Source organism: Gorilla gorilla, chromosome 9 (genome assembly GCF_029281585.2).
Source record: "Gorilla gorilla gorilla isolate KB3781 chromosome 9, NHGRI_mGorGor1-v2.1_pri, whole genome shotgun sequence".
NCBI lineage: Eukaryota > Metazoa > Chordata > Mammalia > Primates > Hominidae > Gorilla > Gorilla gorilla.
Window position 1 is genome coordinate 63,726,553 of NC_073233.2, and position 16,197 is coordinate 63,742,749.

Sequence of the window (16,197 nt, forward strand, 5' to 3'; positions counted from 1 at the left end):
ACTTCTGAATAATATTTTTCACAAAAAGACTTCTTACATGACAAAAAACCTAACATTGACAAGTATAAGCTAAATAAGTTTGAAATAATGCTATTGAGTGTTTCCATGTGACAAATTCAATTGCATTCTCAGAAATACTCTAAATATCCTAACTAAGCCATTAGGTTCTTCTGAATGTACTTATTTGCTGTGGTTTCTTTTTGTATTTTGTTTTAAATTTTGGGTTGCTTGTTTTGTTTATTGTTTAAGTTCTTGTCAGCTGAATGCCTGCAAATATAGACGTTTATAAGGTATTTTCAGATTCTTTTTTCCTTAATCTACAATTTTCTAGGAGAAAATAATATTTATTTATTTATTCTTCATATACAGATTGGAAATAAATTATATTTTAAAAAAAGAATGCATCATAAGTACTTAGAATGTTTTAAGGTTTCTGAGATAATGGATCATCTCCTCTACTAACTCATCTTAGAATATCACCCAGTCCTCACCCCTACTATCTGCTCCATTAACCTTTAATTTAGGAAACTAATACATTTTAATTCAAGAAGATGAAATTTAATTGTTTTTAGCATAAAGAATAAAGGCCCATTCTTATGTAGCCACATATGTAAGAGAAACATGTGAAACATTGTCACCAAAATCCCTCACGATACAGTTTAAGCTGGAAAAAGCCACAATATTGACTCCATCAGGGGACACCTGCAGGACTGGAGGAATAAATCAGGAGAGGGGAACTGGGTTGATTTTAAGAAAGCCTTTTAAGAAATAGTAGTTTTAATTTTCCTTGATGATATTCTTGGAAAGGAAATCAAGGAATGGAATTGATTTGATATTTTTATGTTTTGGCTTTTTTTTGCTGTTTTTTTTCTATTACTTGGACAACTAGGCCCAAGTAACGTGTTCTTAAAAGCATGAGAGAGTACCAAGAAAGCACCACTAGCAATTCTATTTAATTTTTTCAGAGATCATGCATTTGGTTTTCCCCCCACACTTGCCCCACATTTCCTTTTATTCACTGTAACCTTCAGGAAAGTAAATGCCTTAGGGGAGCCATTAAGTTCTTCAGTTTCCTAAATCCCTCAAGAAACAAAGAAGAATTTTTAATAATATATGTACTATATCCTTTTAATGAGAGGATTAACTCCAGGGACTTTATTCCCATTTTGTTAGGGAACCACAAACACAGAAAAGCCAGGGTGACACCACTTTAAAATCAGCTCCATCTTAAAACTAGCAATGCACATTCCTTCCCTGTCACTGTCCATGGTCATAAGATGATTACAGTTAAGGAAGCAGTTGAATAAAACGTGTAAGGACAAACTCCTCTGACAAAAAAAAAGTCTAGATGCTTCAGTATTGTGTAACAACTTTGGTTTTAAGGTAATTATAGTTATGCTTTGATTTGCTTAGACACTAAAATGCCAAGGATAGTTTTCTTTAAATCAGCAGAATAATAAATTTTGCTACGATGTCAGCTCACCTGCAGGTAGACATAGCTTAGCCTCATTTTTACACAGATAAGATTTCGACATAAATAAAGCTTAAAGATGAGACGTTCCTCTGCTTGCTTTCTGAGGACACCATGATCTGTATTTGAGTCGCTTTCAATGAACTATCTCTTATCACACTCTGTGACTCGTCTTGAATTCCTTTGTGCATCAGATCCAGGAACCCACTCTTGAGGTCTACATCTTGACTCCTTTCTCCTGCAACAGTTTGAACTAAGACAAATACATAACTAAACTTTTTGTCTAAAATTATCTTCTAATACAATTGTGTTTTTCATTTTCATTTTATTTATTTATTTTTGAGAAGGGGTGTCACTCTGTCGCCCAGGCTGGAGTATAGTGGTGCAATCTCAGCTTGCTACAGCCTCGACCTCCTGGGCTCAGGCAAACCTCCCACTTCAGCCTCCTGAGTAGCTGGGACCACAGGTTTTTTGTGTGTTTTGGAGAGAAGGGGTTTTGCTATGTTGCCCAGGCTGGTTTTGAACTCTTTAGCTCAAGAAATCCAACTACCTCCACCTACCAAAGTGCTAGGATTACAGTATGCCTGGCCTGACAAGTTTATGTTTTGATTTTTTTTTTAATTTTACTTTAAGTTCTGAGATACAAGTGCAGAACATGTATGTAGGTTTGTTACATAAGTATACGGTGTGTCATGGTAGTTTGCTGCACCTACCAACCCGTCATCTAGGTTTTAAGGCCCACGTGCATTAGCTATTTGTCCTAAGGCTTTCCCTTCCCCACACCTTGACAGGCCCCGGTGTGTGATGTTCCCCTCCATGTGCCCATGTGTTCTCATTGTTCAACTCCTACTTATGAGTGAGAATGTGCGGTGTTTGGTTTCCTGTTCCTGTGTTAGTTTGCTGAAGATGATGGTTTCTAGCTTCATCCATGTCCCTACAAAGGACATGATCTCATTCCTTTGTATGGCTGCATAGTATTCTATGGTGTAAATGTACCACATTTTCTTTATCCAGTCTATCACTGATGGGCGTTAGAGTTGGTTCCATGTCTTTGTTATTTTAAATAGTGCTGTAATAAACATATGTGTGTTTTGATCATCTTCCTCTTACTTTCATGCCAAGGAAGTTGTACCTATGATTCTCATATTGTAAAGAATAAGTTTGAATATCAGTGCTTCTACCTGTAACTATTACAATATCATTTACTTAATTTATGCATCACTATAAATTTAAGACAAATTTAACTAATTATTGTCCGTGCTTTGTCTTTGTGTTTGTCTTAGGCAGACTACAGAGAGATAAACCATGGGAAGAGGTGGTTATGGAGGTTTCTAAATGAGCTGAGGTATTGAACATTTTTTCTTCTATTGGTAAGTTAAACTCACTTATTTGAATAACACATGCGTTCTACAAATTAGTTAAAACATTTTAAAATGAAGAAAAAAGAACGGTTCATATATCTATACTTTTAAAAGTATTGAAAAGCATAAGTATTTTATACTTGAAAAAGTATATTTTTATCTGATAAACACTTCAAATTACAGGGACAGGAGGAACTTGTAACTTGGCTATTTGTTCTCACCCTCATACTACACTTCAATCTATTTTTCTACATTAGCTTCAAAATAGTTGTGTAACTTTCATTGGAATAATGAAAAATATCAGGGTTTTAATTCAGTGGAACAGTCTTTCATAAAGAGGAATTGTAATCTAAGTCATAACTACATATTCCCATGGGGATTACTCACCTATCCCTGTAGATGCTCCAGATCTCAAAGTTCTCTGCTTGTTTGTCATTATTTCAGTAGTCTTCTTCTTTTCCTGAGTTTTACATACTCTGCAAGAATTGTATCTCTCAAGTAAAAAGATAACAAAGTGACCAAACATATTATTTTTATTCTGGAGAAGTAAAGCTGCCAGTATCCCAATTAGTTTGAAGTATTTATTTATATCCTCACCTGGTTCAAAGAGGCCCAGAGCCAATGTACTCCATCCCACCCTTTTGGAAGATTCACCTCTGTCCATGGTGTCCTCACACACTCCCTTTACAGAAGGAGGATGATGAAGGCTGCTAGGTTGACCCTGATCACCATCGTAGATAGACCCAGTGCTGAATCTAGCCCTGTCAAGGAGACCGGTGCCTTGTGCTCTTCACTCCTTCCCAGTTCTACTGTTTATGCTTCTTAAACAAACAGGACTTTGTTATGAGCAGAAAGGTAAATCGGTGTTCTGAGTTACTGGAACCCAGGTCAGGAAATTAAGACACCCTTTTTCAAAGCATGTCAAAGACTGAATGAGAGAAAACACAGTACAGTATCATGGCTATGTAAGGAAGCCAGCCATCTATAAATTTCGCTTATCTAGTAGGACACTGTTGACTTAATGTTTAAAATATGGTTTAGAGTAACTAGGAATTGGCTTCTTTCTCATTTGATTCCAAAAAATGGTACATGGTACTCCAATTAAGAGTCTGGACAAAGCCTGCTAAAAGCACAATAATCTAGGCCTAGAAGATGGTACCAATTTATATACATTTGTATTTTTGTAAATAAAAGTTAATTTTTCAGGCAAAATGTGGTAATAATTGACAGATATGCATTGGTTATTTGAAAAAGACATTACATATTCTAAGAATTGCGTTGCAATATGAAAAGAAAGCATTGCAAATGTATCTGTACATTGTATAGGTTTACTTTATTTTATGGATTTGCTTTGCTTTTTCTCAGGAAAAAGTATGAGAACTTATTTTTCTTGAGTCTCGGTAAAGTATTTCTATTGGATATCAAAGACCAATTATAACTTGCTGTTGCCATATTTCACATTTCAGTTTAGAGTGCCTTCTCCTCTCATTCCCAGTAAGCACTCTTCTGAGAAGCCAGGGCCTCTGGTTACTTTCAAAGGATGACTCCCGAGCCTTCGGTCCTTAGCTTTTGTCATATCTAACTTTAAAACTGTGGAGTAGGAACTAAGCATGAAGACATTAGTCGAATATTTCAGGTTTAAATGCCATAGTACAGTTACTCTTATATCTCGATACATTTGACATTAGCAACTATTAAATTTGAAATTAGAAGTGTAAAAATGGGCTTCTATGGGACATACATTCTATTTCCAAATTTAGTTCTTATGCTTTTGTGAACTGGGCTTTTCTTCTGTCTTTTGTTTTCAATTTTTATTTCATGTTCAGTGGTACATATGCAGGTTAATTATATAGATATATTGTGTGTCGTGGGGGTTTGGTGAACAGATAATTTTATCACCCGGGTAATAACAATAGTACTCAGTAGGTACTTTCTTGATCCTCACCTTCCTCCCACCTTCCACCCTCAAGTAGGCACCAGTATCTGTTGTTCCCTTCTTTGGGTCCATATGTACTCAATGTTTAGCTTCCCTTTATAAGTGAGAACATGCAGTATTTGCTTTTCTGTTCCTGTGTTAGTTTGCTTAGGATAATGGCTTCCAGCTCCATCCATGTTGCTGCAAAGGACATGATCTCATTACTTTTTATGGCTGCATAGTATTCAATGGTGTAAATGTACCACATCTTTATCCAGTCCACCATTGATAGGCATTTAGGTTGATTCCATGTTTTTGCTACGTGAATACTACCTCAATGAACAGACACATGCATGTGTCCTTATGATAGAATGATCTATATTCCTTTGGATATATACCCGATAATGGGATTGCTGGGTCAAATGTTAATTCTGTTTTAGGTTTTTTTCTTTTCTTTATATAGATGTAAAATACAGTTTACTTTAGATTTTTGTTCCCATTAAGACCAGAATTTTAAATGCAGCCTTAAGCTAAGACCCTAATATTTTTGGGGTTTTTTTTTTCGATTTTTTTTCACTCATGGAATTTTTTATGGAATAAGTAAATAAACTGTGTTTGAATAAAGTGTTGAAATTTTCTGATTTTATAGGTAAGACAATCAGAGAAGTCACTAACTCATATCACATGGCTAGGTAGGGATTCCAAATGGTCTTGATATTGCAGTATCATTACTCTGAATTAATTCCAATCTCCATATCATTAACAGGCATCAAGAAACACAAATCCATGGCTGATGTTAATTTTACATTGGTTACTGAGTTTATCCTTTTGGGACTGACAGATCGTGCTGAACTGAAGATGGTCCTCTTCGTGTTGTTCCTGTTGATCTACACCATTTCCCTGGTGGGAAATCTAGGAATGCTCTTTCTAATCTATGTAACTCCCAAACTCCACACACCCATGTATTATTTCCTTAGCTGTCTGTCATTTGTTGATGCCTGCTATTCATCAGTTTTTGCACCCAAAATGCTGCTGAACTTCTTTGTTGAGCGGGAGACAATCTTATTCTCTGCATGTATTGTGCAGTATTTTTCATTCGTGTCTCTCCTTACCACTGAGGGCTTCTTGCTGGCCACAATGGCTTACGACCGTTACATGGCCATTGTGAACCCTTTACTTTATACAGTAGCTATGACTAAAATAGTTTGTATTGTGCTCGTATTTGGGTCATGTATGGGAGGTTTAATCAACTCATTGACACATACAATTGGCTTGGTGGAACTGTCTTTCTGTGGGCCAAATGTCATCAGTCACTTCTTCTGTGATCTTCCCCCACTGTTGAAGCTGTCATGTTCTGAGACATCTATGAATGAATTGTTGCTTTTGATCTTCTCTGGCATTATTGCCATGCTCACTTTTTTGACTGTGGTGATCTCCTACATCTTCATTGTTGCTGCTATCCTGAGGATCCGCTCAGCAGCAGGTAGACGTAAAGCCTTCTCCACCTGCACCTCTCACCTGATTACCGTGACCTTATTCTATGGATCGATAAGCTTTAGTTACATTCAGCCAAACTCCCAGTATTCCCTAGAACAAGAAAAGGTGGTGTCTGTATTTTATACCCTGGTGGTTCCTATGTTAAACCCATTGATTTACAGCCTAAGGAACAAGGAAGTGAAGGAAGCTGTGAAAAGGGCTATAGAAATGAAACATTTTCCTTGTTAATTTCATATTTCCATATCCAAAAATAGACTACAAACAGTGGTTTGTCTAATTATATCTATAAAGATTTAATAAAATTTCAGTCCTACAGGAGCCTTAGAGTTTATTCAATTGGAGCCATGTGTTTTACCGTGGAAAAAAAAGGCCTAGAAAAATGTGCCATAGAAGACATGGCTGGTTACCATGTTAACTAACCTAAAAACCAGGCTAAGATCTAAGGTAGTTATCTCTAGGCAATTGATGACATTTTCATTCCTTCATATGAGTAAAAATAAATATTTCTGGGATATATAGACACTCAAACACATACACAAATAGAGACAATGGTAAAATTAATAAATAATAAAATATATGTTGCCTTGGTCTCTCTATTGAGCATGGAAATAAGTAAAATACATTCAAGGCAAAAAGTATTGGTACTTTCCTTACCCAGAAAAAAGACAGATACATATACCAAAAATTAACCTGGATTATTTATTGCTTGATATTCTTCAAAATAAATATACACACCTAAAAATACTCAGAAAAAGAACATAGTACTAGATTACCTTTCCACTTGAAATGGTTAGTCTAAACCATTTCCCCATTCCTGGCCTCAGTTTCCACTACTACATATGAAATCATATTGGACAGAATGTCATAGTTTTATTATCACTCCACATGGAAGGCTCACTAATACTCAGAGAAAGCTTACCCTGAAGACTTTCGCTTCATATTTAGAAAGGATGACTCCAAACTCCTTAGGATGTCATTAATAATCAAATTCGCTTTCCTCTTTCCTTTAAAGATCTCCCAGAATCCTTTTTACACATTAAACAAAAAAATTCCCAGAAGAGTCATTCTAGGTAGGGAAAATCTGTGAAGCCAATAGTTTTCCCTTCAATTCAAATTATATGTACAAGTGCATCATCATAAGATCAAGCCTACAAATACTAATTGTCCCATATTGATTTATTCTCAAATTATTGTAAACTATCCTATCTGGAAAAATATTAAAAATATATAAATAACAGTATTCTAGAAAATATATTCACTTTCAAATAAAATGAAATATTTTAAAATTCTGTTTTAAATATTGAATTAACTGGTAACAAATGAGCTAAGCAGCACAATGCAACAGCTGAAGACTCAATAAAATATTAATTCATGTATTTACATGGTAGGCTAGATTAAATTTTTTTATCCTCATTGACAGCCACAGTTACGTAAGTGAATGGCACCAGTGAGAAGGGGTGGAATTTCATGGGAAAATTATTATTGTTCTGTTTAGCGCCCACCTTCAACTCATCCTAATAAACAGTTACAATATTATACTCTAAACAAAAACCAGGTGCTTCAATGAGAAAAATGTCACTCCCACAATTCTGATAGAAATTGAGGTGGTTGGTGACAGATTTGTATAATGTAGATTGGAAAATGAGTAACATAATCATATATAAGTTTATTCTGAAACTAAGTGAAACTGAGTCAGGCATATCCTAAGTGTTCCTACATGATTGGTACAATTAACTAATAGAAAATAAGTGAGAACACCAAAAGTGAAATAATCTGTTGTCACTCCCATTAGTTGACATGCAAAATATCAGGAAAATAAAAATTTGAGAGTGTACTCTTACTGTTCAATATCAAATAAAGTTGGTTACTGTTCAATATCAATACTAGAAGAAATCAGGACTCAGCAAATGTTGATCTGACATGACTTTGTGGCCTCAGAAAACATCTATCAAATATGTGTTTTTATTCCATGTATGTAGCCTTGGAATTTGTGATGTGAGAATTGTCCTGACTTAGGGAAATACGTTGCTGGCACCGTTTGGGCTGGCTATGATGAAATTTGTATCATGATCATGACTGTTGCTATATGAAGACACAGGAGACAATGCAATGAATTTATGTTCTAAGATCTGAGATTTTGTTGACTACAGCGATCCCAGCTATGATGGCAACTTTCACTTGTCATTGGTCAAATGTGGCCTGTATCTAAATTCCAACTGTTAGAATCATAGACATCTAGAGCTTACGTCAGTTTTAGATATTTCTTATGAATTCTCAGAATTCATAGATTCTCATTTTTATTCTTAGACTTCTCAGATATTCAGTTTTTGATAGTATACCCTTCTGAGTCTAACATGTTCTAAAGTGCGAACTTGTACAATTTTTTTTTTTTTTTTTTTTTTTTTTTGATAAGGAGTTTTACTCTGTTACCCAGGCTGGAGTGCAGTGACCCGATCTCGGCTCACTGCAACCTCTGCCTCCTGGGTTCAAGTGATTGTGATGTCTCAGTCTCCCAAGTAGCTGGGATTACAGGCTCCTGCCACCACATGCCTAGCTAATTGTTATACTTTAGTAGAAATGGGGCTTCGCCGTGTTAGTCAGGCTGGTCTTGTACTCCTGACCTCAGTTGATCTGCCTGCCTTGGCCCCCAAGGTGCTGGGATTACAGGCATGAGCCACCGCGCCTGGCCCAGCTTCTTAAATTATTCTGGGCCACCAGTAATGTGAATCATGTAAATTAAAATATATAATTAAACAAAATCATATAGAGTTAATCAGAGGTATTTAATAAATAGAAGCCATTCCAATTAGGATTCTTCTTGATTTTTTTTGCAAGACCAAAAAAATACTCTTTTAAATATTTATTATAATATTCCATGTTTATTAGTTCATTTTCATTATTGCTTTATTTTAAAGTTGTTCCAAGTTTTCACCGCTATGTTCTTATGCATTTGTGTTTGATTCTTTAGTTGCATTTGAACTATATTAATGACAGTTTTTTAATTAATGATAGTTGCGTTTGAACTATATTAATGGTAGTTTTTTCTTATTCACCCCCTCTTATATTTGTCATTCTATCCTCCAATTATCAGCCTACTCAATATTTGTATTTTATTTTATTTTAGTTCCGGGGTACATGTGCAAGATGTGCAGGTTTGTTACATAGGTAAACATGTGCCACGGTGTATTGCTGCACAGATTAACCCATCACCTGGATATTAAGCCCAACATGCATTAGCTATTTTTCCTGATGCTCTCCCTCCCCATCCTCCTGCCACAGGCCCCGTTGTGTGTTGTTCCCCTCCCTGTATCCACATGGTCTCATTGTTCAGCTCCCACTTACAGGTGAGAAATGTGTTTGATTTCCTGTTCCTGAGTTAGTTTGCTAAGATATTGGCTTCCAGGTTCATCCATGTCCCTGCAAAGGACATGATTTTGTTCCTTTCTATGGCTGCATAGTATTCCATGGTGTGTATGTACTAAATTTTTTTAATCCAGTATATCACTGATGGACATTTGGGTTGATTCCATGTCTTTGCTATTGTGAATAGTGCTCCAATAAACATATGTGTATATGTATCTTTATAACAGAATAATTTATATTTCTTTGGGTATATACCCAGTAATGGGATTGCTGGGTCAAATGATATTTCTGGTTCTAAATCTTTGAGGAATCGTCACACTGACTTCCACAATGGTTGAACTAATTTACATTCCCACCAATAGTGCAAAAGTGTTCCTATTTCTCTGCTACCTTACTAGCATCTGTTGTTTCTTGACTTTTTAATAATTGCCTTTCTGACTGGTGTGAGATGGTATCTCATTGTGGTTTTGATTTGCATTTCTCTGATGATCAGTGATTTTGAGCTTTTTTTTCAGATGTTTGTTGGCCACATGTATGTCTTCTCTTGAGAAGTATCTGATGATGCTCTTTGCCCACTTTTTAACAGGGTTGTTTGTTTTTTTTTTCTGTGAATTTGCTTAAGTTTCTTTTAGATTCTGGATATCAGACCTTTGTCAGATGAACAGATTGTAAAAATTTTCTCCCATTCTGTAGGTTGTCTGTTTACTCTGATGATAGTTTCTTTGGCTGTGCAGAAGCTCTTTGGTTTAATTGAATCCCATTTGTAAATTTTTGCTTTTGTTGCAGTTGCTTTTGGTGATTTCTTTATAAAATGTTTGTCCATGCCTATGTCCTGAAAGGTATTGCCTAGATTTTCTTCTAGGGTTTTCACAGTTTTGGATTTTCCACTTAAATCTTTACTCCATCTTGAGTAAATTTTTGTATAAAGTGTAAGGAAAGAGTCCAGTTTCAATTTTTACATATGGCTAACCAGTTCTTTCAGCACCATTTATTAAGTAGGGAATCCTTTCCCCATTGCTTCTCTTTGTCAGATTTGTTGAAGATCAGATGGTTGTAGATGTGCAGTTTTATTTCTGAGTTCTGTATTCTGTTCCATTGTTCTATGTGCCTATTTTTGTACCAACACCATGTTGTTTTGCTTACAGTAGCCTTGTAGTATAGTTTGAAGTTGGATGCCTCCAGCTTTGTTCTTTTTGCTTAGTATTGTTCTGGCTTTACAAGCTCATTTGGTTAAATATGAATTTTAAAATAGTTTTCTTTTTTCTAATTCTGTGAAGAATGTCAATGATAGTTTAATGGGAATAGTATTGAATCTATAAATTGCTTTGGGTAGTATGGCCATTTTCATGATACTGACTCTTTCTGTCCATGAGCATGGAAATGGAATGTTTTTCCATCAGTTTGTGTCCTCTGTGATTTCCTTGAGCAGTGGTTTGTAGGTCTCCTTGAAGAGGTCCTTCACTTCCCTTGTTAACTGTATTCCTAGGTATTTTATTATCTTAGGGGAAATTGTGACTGGGAGTTCATTCATGATTTGGCTCTCTGCTTGCTGTTGTGGTGTATAGGAATTCTTGTGATTTCTGCACATTGATTTTGTATCCTTAGACTTCGCTAAAGTTGCTTATCAACTTAAGAAGTTTTTGGGCTGAGTCGATGGGCTTTTCTAGACATAGGATCATGTTGTCTGCAAACAAGGGCAATTTGACTTCCTGTCTTCTTACTTGAATACCCTTTATTTCTTTCTCTTGCCTGATTGGTCTGGTCAGAGATTCCAATAATATATTGAATAAGAGTGGTGAGAGAGGGCATCCTTGTCTTGTGCCAGTTTTCAAGGGGAATGCTTCCAGCTTTTGCCCATTCGGTATGATATTAGCTTTGGGTTTGTCATAAATGACTCTTATTTTGAGATATGTTGCTTCAATATCCAGTTTATTGAGAGTTTTTAACATGAAGGGATGTTGAATTTTATAGAAGGCCTTTTCTGCATCTATTGAGATAATCATGTGGTTTTTGTCTTTAGTTCTGTTTATGTGATAAATTATATTTGTTGATTTGTGTATGTTGAAACAGCTGTGCATCCTGGGGATGAACCCAACTTGATCATGGTTGATAAGCTTTTTGGTGTGCTGCTGGATTCAGTTTGCCTTTATTTTATGGAGGATTTTCACATTGATGTTTATTAGGGATATTGGCCTGAGGTTGTCTTTTTTTGTTGTTATATCTCTGCCAAGTATTGGTATAAAGATGATGCTGGCCTCATAAAATGAGTTAGGGAGGAGTCTCTCCTTTTTAATTGTTTGGAATAATTTCAGAAGAAATGGTACCAGCTCCTCTTTGTACCTCTGGTAGAATTCAGTTGTAAATACTTCTGGTCCTGGGCTTTTTTTGGTTGGTAGGCTATTTATTACTGTCTCAATTTCAGAACTTATTACTAGTCTATTCAGGGATTCAACTTCTTCCTGGATCAGTCTTTGGAGGGTGTATGTGTCCAGGAATTTATCCATTTATTCTAGATTTTCTAGTTTATTTTCATGTTTATGGTATTCTCTTATAGTTGCTTGTATTTCTGTGGAGTCAGTAATGATATCTCCCTGATCATTTCTGATTGTGTTTATTTGAATCTTCTCTCTTTTCTTCTTTATTCATCTAGCTAACAATCTATCTTTTTTCTTTATTGTTTTTCAAAAAACTACTCCTGGATTTGTGGATTTTTTTGAAGGATTTTTTGTACCTCTCTCTCTCCTTCAGTTCCACTCTGAGCTTGGTTATTTCTTGCTCTTAGCTAGCTCTGGTGTGTGTTTGTTCTTGGTTCTCTAGTTCTTTTAGTTGTGATGTTAGGATGTCAATTTGAGGCCTTTCTAGCTTTTTAATGTGGGCATTTCATGCTATAAATTTCCCTCTTAACTGTGCTCTAGCTGCATTCCAGAGATTCAGGTATGTTGTCTCTTTGTTCTCATTGGTTTCAAAGAATTTTTTGATTTCTGCCTTAGTTTTATTATTTACCTGGAAGTCATTCAGGAGCAGATTGTTCAATTTCCACGTAGTTGTGTGGTTTTGAGTGAGTTTCTTAATCTTTATTTCTAATTTGATTGCACTGCAGTCTGAGAGACTGTTTGTTATGATTTTAGTTTTTTGCATTTGCTGAGTGTTTTATTTCCAATTATGTGACCAATTTTAGAATATGTTCCATGTGACACCAAGAAAAATGTATATTCTCTTGTTTTTGGGTGGAATGTTCTGTAGTTATCTATCAGGTCTACTTGATTCAGGGCTGAGTTCATGTCCTGAATATCTGTTAATTTTCTCTCTCAATGATCTGTCTAATATTGACAGTGGGATATTAAAGTCTCCTACAGTTATTGTATGGGGGTTTAAGTCTCCTTGTAGGTCTTTAAGAATTTGTTTTATGAAGTTGGGTGCTCCTGGACTGGGTGCATATGTATTTAGGATAGTTAGCTCTTCTTATTGAATTAAATCCTTCCCCATTATGTAATGCCCTTCTTTGTCTTTTTTTTAACTTTGTTGGTTTAAAGTATTTTGTCAGAAACTAGGATTGTAACCCCTCCTTTTTTTCTGCTTTCTATTTGCTTGGTAAATTTTCCTCCATCCCTTTATTTTGAGCCTATGTGTGTCTTTGCACATGAGATGTGTCTCTTGAATACAGCACACCAATGGGTCTTGTCTCTGTATCCACCTTGCCATTCTGTGTCTTTTAAATGGGACTTTTAGCCCATTTATATTTAAGATTAATATTATTATGTGTGAATTTGATCTTGTCATCATGATGCTGGCTGGTTAATTTTGCAGACTTGTTAATGTAGTTGCTTCGTAGTGTCATTGGTCTGTGTACTTCAGTGTGTTTTTGTAGTGACTGGTAATGGTTTTTCCTTTCCATGTTTAGTGCTTCCTTCAGGAGCAATTGCAAGGCAGGCCTGGTGGTGACAAAAATCCCTCATCATTTGCTTGTCTGAAAATAATTGTATTTCTCCTTCACTTATGAAACTTAGTTTGGCCAGATATAAAATTCTGGGTTGGAAATTATTTTCTTTAAGAATGTTGAATATTGGCCTCCCATCTCTTCTGGCTTGTAGGGTTTCCTCTGAGAAGTTTGCTTTCAGTCTGATGGGCTTCCCCATTGTAGGTGACCTGGCATTTCTCTCAGGCTGCCCTTAACATTTTTTCCTTCATTTCAGCCTTGGAGAATCTGATGGTTATGTGTCTTGGGATAGATCTTTTCATGGAGTATCTTAATGGGGTTCTCTGGATTCTCTGGATTTGAATGTTGGTCTGTCTTGCTAGATTAGGGAAGTTCTCTTGGATGATATCCTGAAGTGTGTTTTCCATCTTGGCCCCTCCTCACCTACTCATTAGTTTAAAAAATTGTTTTTATGTTCAGCTAATAAAGTGACAAAATATTGAACCTGATAATTTTCCTAGTATCCTAATTGGTTGAGTTGCCCCTAATATTAAAAAGCAATCTACTCTATGAAATTTCACATAAATACATGTATATACATATGCACACACATACACACACACATATCTGAATTCTATTAGAAATTGCTTCTACATTTTTGGGTACTCTCACACTAGAACATGTGTATATTTTTCATAGCTACTACAAATAATAACGTACTAATAACGTACTACAAATAATAACATACTAATAACGTACTAATAATGTACAAATGGAATTTAGAGCTCTTTACAAATAATATACATATCAGCTATAATATGTACATATAAATTATGTAAATTTTAATTATTACCAGTGGAATTAATTTTTAACAGTCCAGTTTTTCCTTGTAGAGCCTTACATAGGTGAGACAATAACATCTATGACAATTTTTTCTCTGAAAGTGAGAAAAGCCAAATATATGAATTGCTACACTTTGGAAAGAGTGCTGGGGCCTTACTTTCCCCAGACCTATTTTTAGCTGTTTTAATGAAATCTAGTTTTTAATAAATCACTGGGGAGTCTATCCTCCAAAGGCCCTAAGCCAAATATAAACACAACAGTCTGGAAATTAAGAGAAAAGAGCCAGGGTTTCCTCTCAACACCGGGTAGGTATCTTATTTATGTGTTCTAACAAAGGGTTTATAAATACCTTCTCCTGTTTTTCAAAAAAGAGCAACTCTCAGTACCTACTGTAAGTATAATATGAGAAAGAAGCATTTGCCTCAAATCCATTTCAATCACTGAGAGAAGTGAAATAGAATTACAATATTCCCAACATCAACTGGCTTTTGTGAAGTAATTTGTGGGTTTATTTTATATTTTCCTCAAGTAGTTGTATTTAAAGCTTCACATCTTTGAGTGATATAAGTTGCAGAAGAGAATTTATTTGAAGAAATTCTTTGAAATATAAGGCAAGTTATTATAAACCGTTGAATTTTGTAAAATCTGAGAAAAGGAACAGCAATTTATTTGGCCTTATTTCAAGCAATAATTTTGGGAGTCAAACATTATTTTATTGTAACTGATTTTATAGCAAAACAAAAATACAATGTGAAAAGTAGTCCAGGTCAAAATGATCATTTATTAAATAAAAATCAAAGAAACAAATATGAAATTAGTGAAATAAGAAGAAACTCATAGTCAAATTCACAAGTTTGGTTTGTTTAACAAGAAAGTCAATCAAGGAAAAGCTGGCTAAACAATGTTAAACCAAAGAAGGCAAAGAACAAAAACGTTAATTTAGTCAAAAAGTAATTTGTCAAGTATGTGGACAGACACCTCTATTTTCTCAGTGTATTTTCCTCATTTTACTTTGAATAGGCAACAGACATTCAGAGAGCTCCTATGGCATGCCAGACAGTTTTTACGTATTTTCTTTCTTTTATTAGTACAAATTTAAGGAGTTCAAGTGCAGCTTTGTTCCATGGATACATGGTGTCATGGTGAAGTCTGGGCTTGTATTGTAACCATTACCCCAATAATGTACATTTTAGCCATTAATTGATTTCTCATCCCTCATTTCCCTCTCTCCTCCCACCCTTCTGAGTCTCCAATGTCTATTATTCCATGTCTACAAGTTTTCACTTATTTTCTTATTTAATTCTCACAATTAGATCTAAGGGAAGATTTATAGATGAATCCAATAGTTTGGCATGAAATTACAAGTTTCTCTGGTAAAAAGTGACTAGTCATTCTTTTTAACTTTTTGCAATTTCAGTAACATAGACATAATCAAAGCTATCTTGGAGCCTGTTAGCAGTATTTGAATTGTTATTAAATAGCTTACTTTACCTCACACTCGTAGTACAAGGTAGAAATTGAAGCCCATGTCTTTATCACTCTTTATTCAATATTAGTGAAACATTATTCCCAAATAATTTTGGATTGTGGATTGTGAATTATCATCCTCATAAATGTTCTGTGAATATAGATGCCATTGTCAAATTAATATAAAAAATGTTTCTGTTTCTTTTTGAAAACTCTCAACCACAGTAGTATAAGTACTCCTAAAACTTGTACAGTAAAGACAATTTTCCTTAAACATATATAGCCCAGTGTTTTCCAAATATATTAGATGCTTGAAACTTACTTTTTGTGTACTTTGGGTTAAATGATAAAACCTAAAATACAT

The 16,197-nt window shown here is 35.1% G+C and overlaps 1 protein-coding gene across 1 annotated transcript; it reads left to right on the forward strand.

The window, feature by feature from the left end:
- The first annotated feature begins 5,533 nt into the window (after nt 1-5,533).
- Nucleotides 5,534-6,472, forward strand: LOC101139488 (olfactory receptor 5J3-like). The gene has a single exon (XM_004051116.4). It carries the CDS (start codon nt 5,534-5,536, stop codon nt 6,470-6,472), a length of 939 nt encoding a protein of 312 aa, XP_004051164.3.
- Nucleotides 6,473-16,197: the final 9,725 nt, after the last annotated feature.

Coding starts and splice junctions, on each gene's coding strand:
- LOC101139488 (XM_004051116.4), top strand. CDS start 5,534: ATGGCTGATGTTAATTTTACATTGGTTACTGAGTTTATCCTTTTGGGA.